We start from the raw sequence: 22,356 nt of genomic DNA, 5'->3' as shown, positions 1-22,356 counted from the left end.
CAGTGCAAAAGAGTTCCTTTTTTTTCCCACATCCTCAACACTTGTTGTTTCTTTTGTTTTTGATTTTAGCCATTGTGTCAGGAATGAGGTGAAATCTCATTGTAATTTTGATTTGCATTTCCCTGATGATGAGTGATGTTGACCATCTTTTCGTGTGTCTGTTGGCCATCTGAATGTCTTCTTTGGAGAAATATCTGTCATATCTTCTGCTCATTTTGAAATTGCATTATTTCTCTTGTGGGTGTTGAGTTTGATAAGTTCTTTCTGTATTTTGGATACTAATCCTTATTAGATGTCTCATTTGAAAATATTCTCTCCCATTCAGTAAGTTGAATTTTAATTTTGTTGATTATTTCCTTCTCTGTGCAGGAGCTTTTTATTTTGATGTATTCCCAATAGCTTATTATTGCTTTTATTTCCCATGCCTCAGGAATATCTAGATAAATGTTCCTAAGGCCAGTGTTAGAAACCTTACTCCCTGTGCTTTCTTCTAGGATTTTTATGGTTTCAGGTCTTACATTTAGGTCTTTAATCCATTTTGAGTTTGTGTATGGTGGAAGAAAATATTCCACTTTCTTCCTTATACATGTTCCTGACCAGTTTCCCACACCGTTTAATGAAGAGACTATTTTGTCCATTGGATATTCTTTCCTGCTTTGTCAAAGTTTTCTCAATAACTTGAGTTTTGAAATGGGCTTTGGCCAGAGATATGAGGGAATAGAGAAGAGCATAAGTCAGTTAGCACCTTTTATGCAAAGTCATGGGCATATGTTACACAAATGCACATTCCAGGAATTATAACATCCACTTGCATGGTAATTCTTTTTTTATAAAGCAGGGATCACTAAACTTTTTCCATAAAAGGCCAGATAGTAAATATTCTAGGTTTTGCAGGCCAAGAGGGAAAACTGAGGATACTATGTATATACTGCTATAATAAAAAAGACAACAGATTTCCACCATTTTTAAATTTATGTCCAAATATAAAAATAATAACTGAGTGCAATATTATCATACATATTTACCAATTTGAATAGAGGAATGGGGGTAATTAGAGTTTATAGGTACTATTTCCTGTCATTAATATCTATTGCAAATGTTCATCTGTTCATGTTGATTTGCATGAGTATTTTATCTTTGCAAATGTCTCTTCACACAGGTAGTTATTGGTAATACTGAATGAATTCATGAATGTATGATTTTAATTGAGCATATTAATTATTAGAATGTGTTTTTAGAATTCTGTTAGGATTGTTTTTTTCTTTTTAGCATGCTATTACATTGCAGAATAATCACTTCCAATTAAAGATAAGGTAGAAGCTCCTCAGTTGCAGAGTTAAATGGATTTTGAAATATAAAATTTTCTTTGCACTTGCATCAGATTCAAAAAAATGATTTTAAAACTGTAGTTTGAACTCAGAACATATATCTGTTGTAAATTTATTGGGAAAGGAGACTTTGCTTCTTGTTTTAATTTTTGTCAGAATCGGTATGTGTTACTTTTTGACTCACACGAAGTTCGTAAAACAGCTTGAAATTACTTAAAATTACCTAAAATTAAAGCAATGTTGATCATAGTGAAATGATTGTGTGAAAATAATAATTTTGCAAAAATGCATTGTTTTGGCTTCTAATTTTGGGTTGAATATGTTAAGAAAATTATCAAATTTCAAACACTATTGTTTACCTTCATTTGTTCATTTACCTCATTCAGTTTGCTCAGTAATAGTTTCTTTTAGTAGGTAGAAAATTGTAGGAATTAGGCGTAGAGGAAAATATAAAGTAGTATCTGAGGATAGATAATTGGTTATCCTAAAATGTGTTTTAAAATAAATCTGTTTAGGGATGCCTGGGTGGCCCAGTCGGTTAAGCATGTGCCTTTGGCTCAGGTCATGATTCCAGGGTCCTGGGATCGAGTCCCACATTGGGCTTCTTGCTCCAGTGGGGAGCCTGCTTCTCCCTCTGCCTGCTGCTCTCTCTCTCTGACAAATAAATAAAGTCTTTAAAAAAATAAAATAAAGTGAATCTGCTTAAAATGGGGAACAAGATTTGATGTAAAATATGGACCAGAATCCTAATATTCATATAGAATTGCAAGGAATGGTGAGTAGCCAAAAATACCTTAAAGGAGAAAAAGTTGGGGGCTCGCAGTTCCCCACTTAATAACCTGCTACAAAGCTACAGTAATCAAAACAGTGTGATAGTCACATAAGAGCAAACATATATCTATTGTATATATGGAATAGAATTGAGTCTAGAAATAAGCTCATATGTGTATTGGTAATTGATTTTTCAGAATAGTGCCAAGATCATTCAGTGGGGAAAAAAACTGCTTCTTCAACAAATGGTGCTGTAACAACTTAGTAAACACATGTAAAAGAATGAAGTCAGCCTTTTAACTTCACACCATGTACAGACATTAGCTCAAAATGAATAAAAGACCTAAGGAGTTAAAACTATAAAATTCGTACCAGAATGCATAGTGGAAATTTCTCATGACCTTGGATTTGGTAATGGTTTCTTAGATGTGAGACCAAAAGAAAGAATAGGCAAATTAAAATTTATCAAAATTAAAAACTTTTGTACATTGAAGGACACTATCAAGAGGACACAATGACAACTCACAGAATGGGATCAAATATGTGCAAATCATATGTCTGATAAGTTCTGTATCTCAGAATGTGTAAATATTTCTTACAACTCAACAACAGGAACGTCAACAACCCAATTAAAAAGTGTGCAAAGGAATTGAATAGAAATTTCTCCAAAGAAGATATACAAATGGCCAACAGCATATGGAAAGATGCTCAACACCATTTGTTATTAGGAAAATGTAATCAAAACCACAATGAGATAATACTTCACACCCCACTGTTAGGACTAAGTTAAAAAAACAACGACTGTGGATGTTGGGAAATGGAGCCGCCTTACATTGCTGGTGATGTTAAATAGTGTAACTGCTTTGGAAAACAATTTTTTAGTTCTTCAAAAAATCTAAACATGGAATTTCCATATGATCCAGCAATTCTATTTCTTCGTATATGCCCCAAGGAATTGAAAACAAGTACTCAAACAAATACTTGTACATACATGCTCGTTCAACACTATTCACAATAGCCAAAAGGTAGAAACAGCCCAAAGGGCTAACAAAGGATGAATGGATAGACAAAAGTCAGACCTATATACAATGGAATATTATTCAGCCATACAAAGAATGAAGTACTGATATATGCTACAACATGGATGAATCTTGAAAATATTATGCTAAGTGAAAGAATTCAAAAGCAAAAAAATTGTGTCTGTATGCTTGCATTTGTATGAAATATCCAGAATAAGTAATCCACAGAGATAGAAAGCAGATTGGTGGTTACCAGGGCTTAGGGGAAGGGAGGAATGGCGACTTGCTGCTTATTGGGTAGCAGGTTTTCTCTTGGGATGATGAAAATGTCTTGGAAATAAAGGTAGTGATCTCACAACATTGTGAATGTACTAAATGTTACTGAACTGTACACTTTAAAATGGTTAGTTTCGATAAATATAAAAAATTAAAAAAATAAGATGCTGAATTTTGTGTTATGTGAATTTTATCTAAGTAACAAAAAAGAATATAGAGATTTATGTTGAAAAGTGTGATTAAGAATTATGGAATCAGTCTAATTTTTCTTATGTTAGCTATTAAATGATATATGTTTAGAATAAAACAACATGCTCTTTTTTTGGGTGATATTTTAAAATCATGACATATTGACATTTTTCCGTTAAACATTTAACTTTCACACTGATCACAGATGGGGACACTTTTAAGAAAAATATATAATGTTTCTAACAACTAGGTCTTAAACTTTTGATACTCAAATATGTATTTTTTGAAACATATCAGTATTTTTGTCTTTTTCTGTGATTATAAAGTATTGTTTTATTTGGTCTAACTTTGAATAAATTAATTGGAATCTCTAGATTGTATAAAGTTACAATTCATTTTAATTATCAGTTGTTTTCACAGGACCATTTCTTTGGGATTTTATTTCACTGGGTATTTTGAAACTACCGAATAAATGAGTTTTAAATTGGATCTGTTTTTACTGTTATCCTGGCAATTTTCAAATGTTACCTTATTTTTGTGTTCATAAACATGGATAATACAATAAGTTAATTACTGAATTCCTACCATGGTATATTTTAAACATGAATTTTTGAGGATAGCAGTTCTTTTGTTACAGGAAAATCCTTCCTGACCCGAACAAGATAGAATATAAATGTCATCCTAAAATAAAGAGATGGCTACGTCTTTCATACTATAGTTGCTAATAATCAGGTTGAATAATCCATAATAGTAGGACTTAGAATATACAGTATAAAGATTTTATCAAAGAGCATATTGCTTATACATAATGCTTGTAAGTGGGAAAATGAACATAAAGTACTTAGCACATAATGAATGTCAGCTATTACTTTGACTGTATACCAGAAAAAAAGATGAATATATACCAAAAAAAGATGTTTATGATAAGCTAAGAATCCTGTTATGGATCCATTTTACAAATATCTCTAAGTATATACTGCGTTTGATTGCCGACTTTTGCTGACCGTAGGCAAAATGTGATTCTCATCTATAAAGTAATGATGAGTGGGATTAATACTGTTTTGAGGTCTGTGTATATATGTGTGTTTCAGTTTCTATAAAAATATTTTTAGGGGCACCTGGGTGGCTTAGTGGGTTAAGCATCTGCCTTTGGCTTGGGTCATTATCCCAGGGTCCTGGGATTGAGCCCCGCGTCAGGCTCCCTGCTCAGTGGAGAGCCTGCTTCTCCCTCTCCCTCTGCCTATCTATGCTCTCTCTCTATGTCTCTGTCAAAGAAATAAATAGAATCTTTTAAAAAAGTTTTAGTAAAATTTTTGCAAATATAATTTTAAAGCAACTTAATATATAAGCAAGTAAAAACAGAGCTCTTTAGCTGAAAGGGGAAAAGGAATGTCATTACTCTGAGACACCTCCATAGAATCCATGAGAAATGAAGCACAGTTCACTAACCACTTAACTAGAAGATCCATAATGTTTCATTCCACTTTAAAAACTGTAATTCTTTAATACTGCTTTGAGTTGGAATTTACTGTCTTGTAATGAATTTTAATTGTATAACTTTTATGTGTTTTGAAGTTATGGAAATGTAAGAGAATTCAAAATATATGAGTTGAGAACTATGGTCCATATAGTATAGTGATTAAGAGTACAGCCTCTTCAGTTATAGCATCTAGATTTTCCCAGTATTGCTATTTATTAACTATATGATCCATAGCAAGTTGCTTAATCTTCCCATGCTTTAGAATCTTCATTTGTAAAATAGTGATACAGATAAGCTTATCATTGGATGATAAAGTAGATTAAGTGAGATAATAAATATGAAATGCTTAACATATAATGAATTTCAATTATTGATTATAGATCCAAACGACAAACATTTAAGGAAAAAATGCATATGATTGGATAGGAACTCTGGTAAAGAGTTCAGTTTACTAATATTTCTAATTTTTCTTTGTGTCCTTCAAGTTAATTATTATATCAGTATAAAACAGGCTGAAGTAAGGTTTATAATTTTCATGTTAATACCATAAAAATTTTGACTATGTATTTCTATTGTAATTTTTCCCATTTTATCTGATTTTTGTGATGACATGTTGATGACTTTTTATTAGTCAGTGCAGTGAGGAGCATAGTAGTTCCTGTAGTCATCATATACTGTGGGGGGTAAAAAACAGTAAAATATGGTGACCCAGACTGATTGATTTTAATGTTTTTACATATAAAAAATTATGTTCACTTGCTTCTTTAAAAAGTGCCATATTCTTATTTATAATTCAATAAGAAAATTGTGTTGGTGGAAAAAAAGCTTTAACTATAATATATATGGTTAGGCAGCTAAAATTTTAGAATTTTTGTTGAGTCTATTTTTGATTTCTTGCTTTGTTTTTAACTTAAACTTTGGATGGAATATGAATTTTAGAAAAGTGCCTTCTTTAGCAAAAGTCATTTCACAGATAGCTGACTAGCAAGCCTTTAAAGGAGCAAAGGTTTATTCCATTTTAATTAAGCCTGCAAAACTTTTAGGCTCCTGAGGTTTATAACTAAGCTCTCATATTTGTCAAATTGGGCAAGAAACTTGAGAACAAATTTTATGATATATTATAGCTTCAATTTTAGTTCAGCAGGAAACCAACTTTCCTTAAAGTGTGCCAACATTTTATTTTTTTTCTTTTGGCCCTACTCAGGAAGTGGTGTAAATGAGCATTTGTATTAAAATTATGAAAAGCAGGAAATTGTCTTACATCAACAGGTTGATTTGAGTGTCTGCTAAATATGGAATGAAAATTATGTATTAATCAAAATTATTCCACTCATTGCAAAAAAATAAAAAGTGGGAAATATCTTTTGGGAATTAATAAGAAAGAATCCAAACTTTTTTCAATTTCAGATGTTTTTATAGCATCATTGTTTATGTGTATTTTCATTTATTTCAGAGAGACATTCAGATTTTTAATTTTGAGGGACTCTATAAAGAAAGGGAATATAAAATCCAAATAAAATATTAGGTGATGGATCTTTGAAAGGAATAAGGTGAATGTCATATTCTTCTTGCTCCGTATGTAGGTTAGAAATGACTCTTTAAGATCCATAGATTAAAATTGTTGAATTGAAATAGAAAATAATCCACCATTTAATATTTATGCTAATAAGTACAAAAATACTATATAAGTAAAGTTTTATTTTGCCTTTAATTTTTGGATGGATATTTTATCAAGGTCTAGACTTTTAGATTTCCAGTTTTTCCTCAGCATATTAGTCAAAACTTTACATTGTCTTCTGGATTCCATAGTTTATGTTAAATACTCAGCTATAAGTCTTACTGTTTTTCCTCTGAAGATGATGTGCCCTTTTTCTCTTCCTGGTTATTTTTAAGATTTTCTTATCATCTTTTATTTTCAACAGTTTGGCTGCTCATGTCATTTTATTTTACTTTTTCCAGTGTGGGTTGGTTGAGTCAGTGAATTAGTGTATTGAATCAGTTTTGGAATAATCTCAGCTGTTCTGAAAATACTGCTTTTGCCCCATTCTCTCTCTCCTCAACTACAGTTACATTGAGCTGTTTGATTCCCATGTTTCTTTTGCTCTGTTTTTTTCACGTATGTGTTTTTCCTCTTTGCTTCAGTTTGGATATTTTTTGCTGATCACTTCAAGTTCACAAATCCTGTTTTTCTGTGTTGAGTCAGCTATAAAACTCATCCCCTGATTTCCTAATTTCAGATACTGTGTTTCTCAATTCTAAAATTACTATTTAATTCTTTTTCATAGATTTTAATTCTTTGCTGAAATTTTCCTTCTTTCATCCACTGTGAACATTTTTCTGTATCTTCAACTTATGTTAAATAAATTTTTTTGAAAGTTTAAGTTTTCTTAAAGTCCTTGTCTTCTGATGCTGTATCATCTGTGGGTCAGTATCTATCTACCTATCTATCTATCTGTGTGTGTATGTGTGTGTACATATATATAATATATAATTTTTTCTCTTGGTTATTGGTCACATTTTGGGTCCTTTTGCATACTTTGTAATTTTTGTTATATACCAATGTTGTTTATTATAGGATCAAAGAAATTGATATAAATGTTATTAAGTGTTAAGTGCCAATCACTTTAACTCAACTTCAAACTGAGCTGAGTAGAGTGAAAACTTTAGATATACTTAGTCTACCTCTGATCTTAAATGTCTTTATGGGTAAAACTTGTTGTGTTACAGATATTCTGATGTGACTTTGTTCTTATGTATTGTGAAATTGTGAGAAGTTTTACTGTATCTCTTGAGTTCTGCCCCCTTTTATTAACCCCTCCTGCCCCCCTTGCTTTTGGTTGAGAGCAATTGTTTTTCTCAGGGGAGATCTGAAATTCTACACTGAAAGTGGTAGACTCCACTTACTGTAGTGTGACTTTGACTTCTAATCACTCTAGCACTATAGAAAACATTATTTGCCCTCTGGCCCATTTTTTCCTCCTCATTCCAAATCCTCTTGTGCTGTCCAACCCTCAGCAAATCTTCCAGCAGAAAACGGTTTTCATGGGATTTCATAGGATTTCTTAGGGTTCCATAGGATTTCATTCTGTCATGCCAGCCTGTGAACCATCAAGAACTATGCTGGTTTTTCTTTTCTCTAGTAGTGTCCCTCTTTCTGGGTCTTAGCTCGTAACTGGCAAATTCTCCTGGAAATGAAAACAATAGGAGGCTTAGCTTTTCTCCTAGTTTGTTCTTATTAGCTCACATTGCTGTCTTATATCTTTAAAAATATGATTTGAGGGGACAGCTAATGTTTTTTTTTTTCTAGTTGTGGAAGCAGTGACTTGTCACTATGTGCTGGTAACATGGTGTTATAAAAGTAAGAACAAAATATAAACCCATGTGTTTAGTCTTTTATATGTTGTATTTATATAAAGTTTGAATGCTTAGATTATTGGCTTGTTATTGAATATTAATATTTGTTGCTAAATCTATTAGGCCAGAAATTGATTACCGTTGATCTTTGGAAAAATCCTATCCATAGAACCAGCCAATTTAAAATTCCATTTTGTCAGTAGTAATTGAAATAAAATGTAAGCAAAAATTAATTTTCTTTTTCTTTCCCCCTTTCCTGTTTAGTGAGTGATAGTTGCTTCAGGAATCTTGCAGAAGATCGCAGTGGGATAAATCTCAAAGATCTCGTACAAGATCCTTCTTTGTGAGTATTTGGTTTTCAGTACTAAGCATAATTTACAACTTTATAGTTAGTGTGACTTTTTCAAAAGAGTTGTAAATGAGAACTAATTTAATGTTGAGTAAGTTTTTCTTTTCTAACAATTTGTATTGCATATAGTGAAGGACATCCAACAGTTTCAATAGAAGTGAAGGTATAGAATAGTTTCTTTTTAGAAATAGAATAGATATTAGAAGAAGAGATAGCATTGTGATTAATGATCAACTTTCAAAGAGCCTTTCTTAATGGTTGATGATATCTTACCAATGTGGCAGTAGATACTGGGTAGGGAAGATGATGAGTAATTCATTTGCTGGGAAAGGTGCAATTAAATTTGCTTGCATCAATTTTAAACTTTTTTTTTTGGATAATTTGTAATACTTATTTATAAGTAAAATTATAAATATAAAGTAATTTTTTATAACATACTTGAATATTTAGAATATATTTAATATTTTATGTTAGAAAGCCATAGAAGGAAAAATTTTTGAAGTTTTATAGGTTTCAATTTTTAATGTTCTTACTAATGCCACTTTCTATTTTTATTTTATGAATTAATTTTTTATAATTTTATATTTACTGTAAATTATGCATCCTATCTTCTATATGAACATGCCTCCTGGTAGGATCACCTCTATTAAAAAAAAAAAAAATCAAGACTAGTTAAGCCTTATGCAGTAGAGAAAAGAAAATGGAGTGCTGGCAGGTGCTTTCTTTAATGATGTATGTAATGCGTTCAGTAAAATAGATCAGGAAATCAATCTTTCATATCATATATAATATACACTCCCACAAGTTTTACTAGTAATTGAGTATTTTGTGAGGAATAAAACACAAGCATGTGTCAAATCTGGAGGATATTGATTCTTTAATGATTTCCCATTTAAAAAAATATAGTCACAAGATACAGAATCTTGAAAATGACTGAATCTTAGAGCTTATAATATAATGAATTTAGAAATGAGCTTCTAAACTCAATTCTCAATTTTTTTTTATTAATCTGTTTTTCTTTTTCTCACTCAAAAGGAATGTCAGTATTCTTTCTCCATGATCTTTATGCTACTGAAAATTGACAGTTGTCCTTTCAGTCCTATAAATATTTAATCAAGAATATAACTATTCTTTATTTTGATGTAAATATTCCCAGTAAATTAATGTCAAATAACATTTATTTGCATGAAGAATTCTATTTTCCTTATAGATATAGGAGGAAACTTTGTAATTGTTTTTGAAAGATTTTATCCATCTGAATGAATAACAAATTATTCCATTGTATTATTTGAAGATATATTTTTGGTCACAACAGTATTATTTATCTGTATTGTGTAGTCTTTGTGGAAAAAATGTGCTCATCTAAACATTAATGATATAAAAGCTATGGAGAATTATACTTAAATAATTGATGATAGCAATGAGTTATAGTGTTTTGAGAGAATTTGGTACTTCTTCCAAGAATGTAGAATAATCATCATGCAACCTAGCACTAAATTTTAAATTTAATCTTAGTATTCTAAGAGAAATTTATCTGAGATCACTATGGCATGGGTTGGAGAAAATAATTCTGTCTCTGTTTTGAAATAGCAGATATCTTATCTTAGCATCATTCTCTTAACGTGGCATTAGTTTCTTGACATTAGTCTTGAATGTAAGAATTTAGTGAGAATTTGTCTGGCCTTTGCCACTTGGGAAGAACTTTTTTTTATTAATAGTCAAAATGTACTATTAATGACTCTAATTCATATTTTAGCAATATATTTCTTCCTTAGCAAAATTCTTAAAGGAAGGAAATGCCTAGTGTAGAAATTGATGTATTTTTCTCAGTTGTTATGATGGGAAATATTTTCTTCTGAGTTATTATTCTATAACAATATTCACTTAGTACATACCTCATGGGTATGGATTTTTTTCTTAAAGACATTTACCTCTCTTCTGTCCCAAACTCCTGACAAAAATGTTTACTATTTGTTCATTGATTCATGTATACTACATGATTCTATATGGAGTTGGATTATTTATGTTGCAACATTGAGTTGAAAATATGTCAGAAATAATGTCTTTACAGTAAAAAAATCTGCTTAAAAAAATCACTGGCATTTGATAAATACTCCAGATTCCTGAGCTGCTAATGCTGAAAGGAATTGATGTGTAAAGAAAAACTAAGTATTAAAATCGCTAAGGCTATTCAAAAGGAAGAGGATAAAGAGGGAAGGAAAAAAGAAGTGAAGAGAACCCAGGCTATCTGGTCAATATTGACACTTGGAGGAGTTTATAGTATGTCATAGTTGGATAAATGAGCATGTATGGAATTTCTGTGGGCAAAGTAGAAAAATAAAACCAAATCAAATGTGGTATGTGTGTCTGTATGTGTGTGTGTGTGTCTTTAAATGAATGAATGAAGCTTTAAGGGTTTATTGCCTCAGAGGAGAATGAAAAAGCAGAACAAAAAGTGATACTTTTAAATCTGTGTCGAGCTAATGGAATAATGTGATAGGCCTTCTGTCATTTATCTAGTCTGTGTAAACTACACTCGCCAAGATTTTGCTTCCATTGTATGGTAAAACTAATTGGGCTTGAATGAACTGAGTGATCTATGTTATAAGAACATGATGGAGGGATGCCATGAGAGAAAAAGATGAGAAAGTTGTGAATCCCTAAAAAAGACGTTCTGGCCTTACTACTAACTTTTGAGCTGTTTCAATAATGAGAGCAGAATGTGACTTGTGGGAAGATTGAGGTAAAGGGGATACCTGAGAAGCTCTCTTCTTTGGTAGTTATTCTGGGAATAATTTTTTCTATCACAATCCTGCAGGTGTTAAGTGTAAGACCAAGTAGAGGATCTTGACCTTCATTTCTTGCTGATGAATGTGTCTGAGGATTTGTTTGAATTAGTAATTTGCATGCATGTTAAATTTCAAAATGAACAATTTTATCTGTTTTAAAAGCTCATCTTATGTTTATGATTTTAAGTATTTTAAGATTGATTTCCTCTGCTATATGTATAATTTGTTCTGTTGTGTTGTAAGACCTCTTGTTTTACTTGTGGTTTCTCAATGGCACATTGAAAAGCATTGTCAAATTTAACTTGATGTTTCACTGTATTAGAAACACATCCAGTGTGATAGATACTTTTCATACATAAAGGAAGTTATTCTTAGTAGCATGATATAATTAATTTTTTTCTCTTTAAGTTGAGGGATGCATGATATTTAAGTTATAAAAAATTGTTTATGCTGCTTCTTGTTATTTATGTTAGAGAGATGACTTATTACATGCAAATTATATACTGTATATAATAAGTTATATTTAGTTCTGTTCTTTATAGAGGTCATTCTCAAAAATACTTTTAAATCCCCATTGATTGTGTGCTGAAGATGAAAGATAAAACATATTAACATATTTATACTTTAGATTTCCTATTGCTTACTTATACACTATTTAACACAAATAATTATTTGAGCTCAGAAACATTTATAGAAATTATTGAAGCTGTTTAAGAATCAAAAGGGGAAAATTAAGAATGAAAAGGGCTAACATAATTGAACACCTGTTTGTACTATTCTTTGTGTTGATGCCGATGATGTGTGTGGTATAGGTGGGTATGTCTTGTTTAATTTGCAAAAGCCCTTAAAGTTTAGGACCATCCTAGATATGTGTTATGTAAGTTAGTTATAGGAAGAGTAGTTTAATTCATAGCAGAATTGGATATCTCTTGACACTAGAAATATAATTTATAATGCAGGATACTAGTAATTTTCTTTATAGTCAAACAGGGAAAGTTTATATTCTTTGAGAATTTTGTACAACATGACAAATATATCAGTCTTCCTTTTTTTCCCTTTATGGTACTCAGCATTTTTTCAGTTGTTTCAGTGATAAACAGATTTTGAAAAGATATTACCAATTTATAACCTCTTGTGATTTGTAAAAAAGTATGATTCAGTGAAATAGATCTTAATTCTGAATCCTGAATAAATTATGTTATGGAGCAAGAAATACTTTTTTCTTATCAGTATTCTTGGTATTTCTTTTAATTGTCATAAAATAAAAATGACATAAAATTTACCATCTCAACCAATTTTAAGTGTATAGTTCAGTAATGTTAAGTATATATGCACTGTTATGCAATCATTCTCTAGAAATTTTTCATCTTACAGAACTGCAATGCTATACTTGTTAAACAATAACTCCCCATCCCTCCTCCAGCCTTTGACAACTACTATTGTACTTCCTGTTTCTATGATTTTGACTTTTGTAGAAATCTCATATAAGTAGAATCATGCAGTATTTGTCTTTTTGTGACTGGTTTATTTCACTTAGCATAATAGTCCCAAGGGAATTCTCCCATGTTGTAGCATGTGTAAGAATTTTCTTTTTAAGGCTCAATTATATTCCATTATTTCATTATATGTTCCATTAATATTCGATATATTTACACCATATTTTGTTTATTCATCCATCAGTGGACACAGGATTGCTTCTAACCTTTGTCTATTGTGAATACTGCTATGAACATGGATGTGCAAATATCTCTTTGAGACCCTGCTTTCAATTCTTTTGGTTGTATACACAGGAGCAGAATTGCTGTATCATATAGTAAATCAATTTCAATTTTTGAAGAAATGCCATACTTTTTTTCCCATAGTGACTACACCATTTTATATTCCCACCAACAGTGCAAAAGGGTTCCAATTTTTTGATTTCCTCACCAACACTCATTATTTTCTGTTTGTTTGTGGTTTTTGTTGTTGTTGATAGTACCATTCTAATGGATGTGATGTGCTATGTTCTTGGTATTTTTAATTGAACTTCACTTCTTTACATTTTGTCTTTTTAATGACTTCAGTGCAACTCATCTAGAGAATAAAGAAAAATGTCTGTTAAGAACTTTGGCATATTGGGCAGTAAACTGTATAAATACTGTTACTTATTTCCTTTCATTATCATTAAGAAGATTATGAATCATGTCCATAGTAATTTTGTGACAGTAGTATTTTAATCAATTCATTTCCCTTATACTGTATTCTGTTACTTGCCTTGTATTACTACAGTTCTTGTTATATCTCATCTGTGAAGAATTGCTCATGTAAAAAAAATTACTTTTTTAGTTAGATAATGACACATTGGAAATGCAGCATAGTAATTAAAAAATAATAACAATGTGCTAGTTGAAATGTATTTTGATATTATAGATGATTAGTGCTTAATAACAGCATTTCATAGATAAAATCGAACAGAATAGTTGTATCTGATTGTAAATTCCTTAGACATGAAAATTTTACTTACCTTAATTTACTTCTTTACAAATCTTATCATTTTTGGTGGAAACTTCTTTTCATGGTTCTGAAACATAGCCGTGTCCCCCCCTGAATATACTTGACTTCACACTACAATCTGATTGAGTGATATTTTGGTCCTCTGGATCATGGCATTAAATGTGAAGGAAAGACAGGATTGCCGTCTGGAAAGCAATCATATCTAAATATAGCCTGTACTTATCTGCTGGTGTTAAGACAGGTTGCTATGGTGAATTGAGTTTCTTAAAAATGCCAGTCAGCAGAGGATAAACAGTGGATTTTGAAGTGGTTATTTTCCATAGAGCTATACATTCTCATACTGCATGTTCAGGTAGATTAGAATTTAGTTACTATTTTCTATGGTCTATTTATTAAATTTCAGTTTTAGAGTATCTCTGAGACGTTTAATGTTTATTAAACAAAATGCAAGGATTTTTATATTGTTATCCTTTGTTTCTCTGAAGATAAATTCATTTGATGTGAAAATGCATTTTTTAATGGCAGTTGTTTAACCATTATTGATCATTCATTTTGCTATGCTTAAAATAGTTCTGCTAAATCTAAGACAGCTACCAAAATTATCTTTGTAATTTTATCTCTAAATGTAAGTTATTATCATTTTTAATCAGGTTCTTTTTTTGAATTATATATTTATTAGTCTGTAAATTATATATTGGGACAACACAGCTTAATCTAGGCTTGTGGTACAATATTATAGTACTATGTTCTACGTCAGAACTGCAAATCCAAAGACTTTGGATTTTTACTTTGCTTTTAGAAGACTCCCTAATTTCTATCATTCCGTATATTCCTGAGACTGTATGTTTAATTTTTTTTGTGGGTTCATTCATTTTATAATTTATTAATCAAAAAGCACTACTAGATGCTTATATTAGGTTCTTCAGAATTATGTTTAACAGACATTCTTGTAGTCAAATACCGTATGATTGAAGATGGACAATATCTGAGTTGTCCACCTGACACATAGATGACCAGTACAGTATTCGAATTTTTTTTTAAGATTTCATTTATTTATTCATTTATTTTTAGAGTGAGAGAGTGAGCAAGAGGAGGGGCCAGAGGGAGAGGGAGAGAGAGAGAATTTCAAGCAGACTCCACACTGAGCTTGGAGCCTGATGTAGGTCTCCGTCTCATGACTCTGAGATCATGACCTGAGCTGAAATCAAGAGTTGGACACTTAACTGAGTGAGCCACACAGATGCCCCCAGTATTAGAATTTTTAAATGAAATAAATAATGTATCATTTTATTTAGTGGGTTCTCTTATTTTCATTGTATAGAAACCTAAGTCAAACTAACTTAAAAAGCAAAATTGGACTTGATAGGCTTATGTAACTATGTACTTCTCATGGAATCGGGAAAGCTTAGAAACCAGGTCAGGTACGGAAACCCCAAAGAATAGATTTAAGGAGTTTGTGCAACTGAGTTTGTTTGTCACCCTTTGCCATCATCTCTTTTGGTCTTTTTTTAGTCTCACTTGTGGCAGTCAGACTTTCTCCATGAAACCAGGAAGATGACTGCTAACTTACTCCAGTTTACTTTCCCCTAGCTCCATGATCTCTCTTCACTTCCAGGTCTGAAATGTAAAATCCCAAGAAAGAGTTCTGGCTTTGATAATCTGGTTAATTTGGTCATGTGACATCAAACAATCACTGTGGCAGTCTGTCTTAGTTGATCAGTCATGGAACGGATACCTGTGGCCAGAATGGTAGGATACTCTAATTAAATGAGAGAGAAGGTAGTCTCAGAAAAAAAGAGTGGTTAAACTAAGAGAGGTCTACTGTACTGATTTTCAGTTGTTAATTTAAAAAAGTATACATTGTCAAAAATTGTTATTTTTTAAAAATGGAACATTTTGCTTGCCTGCACAAGGTATCTCAATTAGATATTGGTAGTATATCTGTAGTAATTTATTTATTTACTTATTTTTTTATTAACATATAATGTATTATTTATTTCAGGGATGTAGGTCTGTGATTAATCAGTCTTATATAATACCCATTGCTCATTACAACACCTGCCTTCCCCCATATCCATCTCTGAGTTACCCCATCCCCATCCCTCCACCCTCTCCCCTCCAGCAACCCTCAGTTTGTTTCCTAAGATTTAAGAGTCTCTGGTTTTGTCTTGTTTCAATTTTTCCTCTCTTTCCCTATGATCCTCTGCCTTGTTTCTTAAATTCCACATATCACTGAAATCATATAATTGTCTTTCTCTGATTGACTTATTTTGCTTAGCATAATACTCTCTAGTTCCATCCATGCTGTTGCAAATGGGAAGATTTCATTTTTTTTTTGATGGCTGCCTAATAGTCCATTGTATATATATACCATATCTTTATCCATTCATCTGTAGATGGACACCTGGGCTCTTTCCATAGTTTGGCTATTGTGGACATTGCTGCTATCAACATTGGGGTGCAGGTGCCCGTTCAGATCACTACATTTGTATCTTTGGGGTAAATACCCAGTAGTGCAATTGCTGGGTCATAGGATAGCTCCATTTTCAACTTTTTGAGCAACTTCCATACTGTTTTTCAGAGTGGCTGCACTAGCTTGCATTCCCACCAACATTGTAAGAGGGTTCCCCTTTCTCCACATCCTCACTGACATCTGTCATTTCCCAACTTGTTAATTTTAACCATTCTGACTGGTGTGATGTGGTAACCCATTGTGATTTTAATTTGTATTTCCCTGAAGCTGTATGGTGTTGAGCACTTTTTCATGTGTCTGTTGGCCATCTGAATGTCTTTGTAGAAATGTCTGTTCATGTCTTCTTCCCATTTCTTGATTGGATTATTTGTTCTTTGGGTGTTGAGTTTTAAAAGTTCTTTATAGATCTTGGATATGAGCCCTTTATCTGATATGTCATTTGCAAATATCTTCTCCCATTCTGTCGGTTGTCTTTTGGTTTTGTCAACTGTTTCTTTTGCTGTGCAAAAGCTTTTTATATTGATGAAGTCCCAATACCTCATTTTTGCCTTTTTTTCCCTTGCCTATGGAGACATGTCTAGCCAGAAGTTGTTGCGGCTGAGGTTGAAGAGGTTGCTGCCTGTGTTCTCCTCTAGGGTTTTGATGGTTTCGTGTCTCACGTTTAAGTCTTTCATCCATTTGGAGTCTATTTTTGTGTGTGGTGTAAGGAAATGGTACAGTTTCATTCTTCTGCATGTGGCTGTCCAATTTTCTAACACCATTTGTTGAAGAGACTTTTTTCCATTAGATATTCTTTCCTGCTTTGTCGAAGATTAGTTGACCATAGAGTTAAGGGTCCATTTCTGGGTTCTCTATTCTGTTCCTTTGATCTGTGTGTCTGTTTTTGTGCCAGTACCATACTGTCTTGATGATTATAGGTTTGTAATAGAGCTTAAGTCCGGAATTGTGATGCCACCAGTTTTGGATTTTTTTCTTTCAACATTCCTTTGGCTACCTGGGGTCTTTTCTGGTTCCATACAAATTTTAGGATTCTTTGTTCCAGTTCTGTGAACAAACTTTATGGTATTTTGATAAGGATTGCATTGAATGTGTAGATTGCTCTAGGTAGCGTAAACATTTTAACAGTATTTGTTCTTCCAATCCATGAACATGGAACATTTTTCCATTTCTTTGTGTCTTCCTCAATTTCTTTCATGAGTGTTGTACAGTTTTCTGATCTGTTATACAGATCCTTTGCCTCTTTGGTTAGATTTATTCCTAGGTATCTTACGGTTTTGGGTGCAGTTGTAAATAGGATCGACTCCTTAATTGCTCTTTCTTCTGTTTCATTGTTGGTGTATAGAACTGCAACAGATAAATAGATTTTATATCCTGCCACATTGCTGAATTCCTGTATGAGTTCTAGGAATTTTGGGGTGGAGTCTTTTGGGTTTTCCACATAGAGTATCATGTCATCTGCAAAGAGTGAGAGTTTTTCTTCTTTGCCAGTTTGGATGCATTTTATTTCTTTTTGTTGTCTGATAGCTGAGGCTAAGACTTCCAGTACTATGTTGAACAGCAGTGGTGATGGACATGCCTGCCGTATTCCTGACCTTAGCGGAAAAGCTCTCAGTTTTTCCCCATTGAGAATGATATTCGCTGTGGGCTTTTCATATATGGCTCTTAGATATTGAGGTATGTACCCTCTATTCCTACACTGTGACAAGTTTTAATCAAGAAAGGATGACGTACTTTGTCAAATGCTTTTTCTTCAACTATTGAGAGGATCATACGGTTCTTGTCCTTTCTTTTATTTATGTAGTGTACCACATTGATTTGTAGGTGTTGAAGCAACCTTGCACCTAGGAATAAATCCCACTTGGTCATGGGGAATAATCCTTTTAATGTACTGTTGGATCCTATTGGCTAGTATTTTGGTGAGAATTTTTGCATCCATGTTCATCAGGAATATTGGTGTGTAATTCCTTTTGGTGGGGTCTTTGTCTGGTTTTGGGATCAAGGTAATGCTGGCCTTATAGGAAGAGTTTGGAAGTTTTCCTTCATTTCAATTTTTTGAAACACCTTCAGAAGAATAGGTATTAATTCTTCTTTAAATGTTTGGTAGAATTCCCCTAGAAAGCCATCTGGCATTGGGCTCATGCTCGTTGGGAGATTTTTGATTACTGCTTCAATTTCCTTGCTGGTTATGGGTCTGTTCAGGTTTTCTGTTTCTTCCTGGTTCAGTTTTGGTAGTATATACATCTCTAGGAATGCATCCATTTCTTCCCAATTGCCTAATTTGTTGGCGTATAATTGCACATAATATGTTCTTATAATTGTTTGTATTTCTTCGGTGTTGGTTGTGGCCTCTCCTCTTTTATTCATTATTTTATTTATTTGGGTCCTTTTCTCTTTTCTTTTTGATAAGTCTGGCCAGGGGTTTGTCAATCTTATTAATTCTTTCAAAGAACCGGCTCCTAGTTTCGTTGATCTGTTCTACTGTGGTTTCTATTTCATTGATTTCTGCTCTGATCTTTATTATTTCTCTTCTCCTGCTGGGTTTAGGCTTTATTTGCTGTTCTTTCTCCAACTCCTTTAGGTATAGGGTTAAGTTCTGTATTTGAGTCCTTTCTTTTTCTTGAGAAAGGCTTGTAGTGCTATATACTTCCCTCTTAGGACTGCCTTTGCTGCATCCCAAAGATTTTGAACAGTTGTGTTTTCATTTTCATTTGTTTCCATGCATTTTTAAATTCTTCTTTAATTTCCTGGTTGACCCATTCATTCTTTATTAGGATGCTCTTTAACCTCCACATATTTGAGTTCTTTCCAACTTTCCTGTTGTGATTGAGTTCCAGTTTCAAAGCATTGTGGTCAGAAAATAGAAAATATGCAGGGAATGATCCCATCCTTTTCGTACTGGCTGAGACCCAATTTGTGACCCAGGAGGTGATCTACTCTGGAGAATGTTCCATGTACACTCGAGAAGAATGTGTATTCTGTTGCTTTGGGATGGAATGTTCTGAATATATCTGTGAAGTCCATCTGGTCCAGTGTGTCATTCAAAGCCCTATGTCCTTGTTGATCTTCTGCTTAGATGATCTGTCCATTGCAGTGAGGGGGTTGTTAAAGTCTCCTCCTATTATTGTATTATTATTGATGGGTTTCTCTGATTTTTTTATTAATTGGCTGCCCCCAAGTTAGGGGCATAAATATTTACAATTGTTAGATCTTCTTGTTTGATAGGCCCTTTATTTATGATGTAGTGCCCTTCCTCATCTCTTATTATAATCTTTTGTTTAAAATCTAATTTGTCTAATATAAGGTTTGCCACCCCAGCTTTCTTTTGATGTGTATTAGCTTGATACTTTCACTGTATAGCCCTTCACTTTCAATCTGGAGGTGTCTTTGCATCTAAAATTAGTCTCTTGCGGACAGCATATTGAGGGATCTTGCTTTTTTATCCAGTCTGATACCCTGTGTCTTTTGATTGGGGCATTTAGCCCATTTACATTCAGAATAACTATTGAAAGATATGAATTTAGTGCCATTGTATTGACTGTAACGTGACTATTACTGTATATTGTCTCTGTTCCTCTGTTGTCTTTGTTACTTTTGGGCTCTCTCTTCGCTTAGAGGACCCCTTTAATATTTCTTGTATGGCTGGTTTGGTGATCACAAATTCTTTTAGTTTCTGTTTGTCCTGGAAACTTTTTATCACTCTTTCTGTTTTGTATGACATCCTAGCTGGATAAAGTATTCTTGGCTGCACACTTTTCTTGTTTAGCACCCTGAATATATCATGTCAGTCCTTTCTGGCCTGTCAGGTCTCTGTGGATAGGTCTGCTGCCCGTTAATGTTTCTATCCTTGTAGGTTACAGACCTCTCGTCCCAAGCTGCTTTCAGGATTTTCTCTTTGTCTCTGAGATTTGTAAGTTTCATTATTATATGTGCAGATGTCGACCTATTTTTATTGATTTTGTTTGGGCTTCTCTGTGCCTTCTGGATTTTGATGCCTGTTTCCTTCCCCAGATTAGGGAAGTTCTCCACTATAATTTGCTCCAGTATACCTTCTGCCCCCCTCTCTCTTTCCTCTTCTTCTGGGATCCCAGTTATTCTAATATTGTTTTGCTTTTTCTCCAAAAGGTTTTCCCTAGTGTCTTCAATGCTTTTTTCAAGCCCACCTAGTATCTTTATAATTGTTATTCTGAACTCTAGTTCTGACATCTTACTAATGTCCATAGTGATTAGGCCCCTGGCAGTCAGTCCTGCCTCTTGTTCTCTTTTTGAGTTGAGTTTTTCCATCTTTTCTTTCTGTCCACAGAAGAATAGTTGAATGAGAATGCAAAATAGTAAAAGGGTAACAACGATCCCAGAGAAATATACACTAAACAAATCAGAGGATACCTGAAACTGGTAAAATAAAAAAGAGTGAGAATACAATGAGACAGGTGAGCAGAATAGAGAAGTACACTGGATTCTATGTGTATGTTGGTGTAGATCCTAAAATTATAAAGAAAGGAATACCTATATATGTACCAAAATTACAGTGAAAGGATAAATGTCTCCGTCAAAAGTGAAATTAAAAAACAAAACAAAAAAGAAAACCAAAGTGAAAGAAAAAAAATAACAAGTATAATAGAAAAAGGAGGGGATATAAACAGATAGGTGAACAGAACAGAACAATACACTATCACCTGAGTGTATTTTGTTCAGTTTGTTAGAGGAAACTACATCTCAAAATTGTAAAGGATGAAAAACTTACATATACAAAAATAAATACATTTAGAGGATATAATGTAACTGTAAGATGAAAATTTAAAAAGACTTGAATAAAACGAATTTATTAAAAAAGACTTTAATAAAACAGAAAAACAAAAAAACAAAACAAAACAAATCAAAACAAAACCTAAAAAGAGAATATGATCAGGTGGGTGAATAGAACAGAGCCATACACTAGACTTCAGGTGTATTTTGGTCTGTTAGAAGAAACAGCATCCCAACATTTTAAAGAAAGGGGAAAAAAGTATATATATGTATGTGTATATATATAGCCACAGAGCTGAAAGCTCAGTCCCACTGTTCCTGTGAGCCCTCAGAGAACAGTAGTCAATCACTCCTGTCTCCCTGCTCTCCAGAGAAAAGCAGTCAGTCACTCCTGGTCTGAATATATCTATGCAGTCCATTTGGTCCAGGGTGTCATTTAAAGTCTTTATTTCCTTATTGATCTCTTGGTTATTTGATCTGTCCATTTCAGTGAGGGGGGTGTTAAAGTCCCCCACTATTATTGTATTGTTGCTGATGTGTTTCTTTGCTTTTGTTATTAATTGCCTTATATAATTGGCTGTTCCCATGTTAGGGGCATAGGTATTTACAATTGTTAGATCTTGTTGGATAGACCCTTTAAGTAGAATATAGTGTCCTTCCTCATCTCTTATTACAGTCTTTGGTTTTAAAATCTAATTTGTCTGATATAAGGATTGCCACCCCAGCTTTCTTTTGGTGTCCATTAGCATGGTAAATGGTTTTCCACCCCCTCACTTTCAATCTGGGGGTGTCTTTGGGTCTAAAATGTGTCTCTTGCAGACAGCATATCGATGGGTCTTGTTTTTTAATCCAATCTGATAGCCTGTGTCTTTTGATTGGGGCATTTAGCCCATTTACATTCAGGGTAACTATTGAAAGATAGGAATTTAGTGCCATTGTATTGCCTCTAAGGTGACTGTTACTGTATATTGTCTGTGTTCCTTTCCGGTTTATGTTGCTCTTAGACTCTCTCTTTGTTTAGAGGACCCCTTTCTATATTTCTTGGAGGGCTGGTTTCATGTTTGCAAATTCCTTTAGTTTTTGTTTGTCCTG

At 33.0% G+C, this 22,356-nt stretch overlaps 1 protein-coding gene across 3 annotated transcripts in view; it reads left to right on the top strand.

The window, feature by feature from the left end:
- Window positions 1–22,356, top strand: part of GPHN (gephyrin) — a 626,989-nt gene that overhangs the window by 113,814 nt on the left and 490,819 nt on the right. For all 3 annotated transcript variants that reach the window (XM_028101094.2, XM_028101105.2, XM_028101100.2), the window contains exon 2: window positions 8,682–8,760. In XM_028101094.2, coding sequence (XP_027956895.1) covers window positions 8,682–8,760 — 79 coding nt within the window. The remainder of the gene's footprint in view (window positions 1–8,681; window positions 8,761–22,356) is intronic.

Source organism: Eumetopias jubatus, unplaced genomic scaffold (assembly GCF_037043125.1).
Source record: "Eumetopias jubatus isolate StellerSeaLion01/CBP00866 unplaced genomic scaffold, mEumJub1_p1.0 scaffold_7, whole genome shotgun sequence".
NCBI classification, from domain to species: Eukaryota; Metazoa; Chordata; class Mammalia; order Carnivora; family Otariidae; genus Eumetopias; species Eumetopias jubatus.
This window is presented reverse-complemented; position numbering and strand designations above follow the sequence as displayed.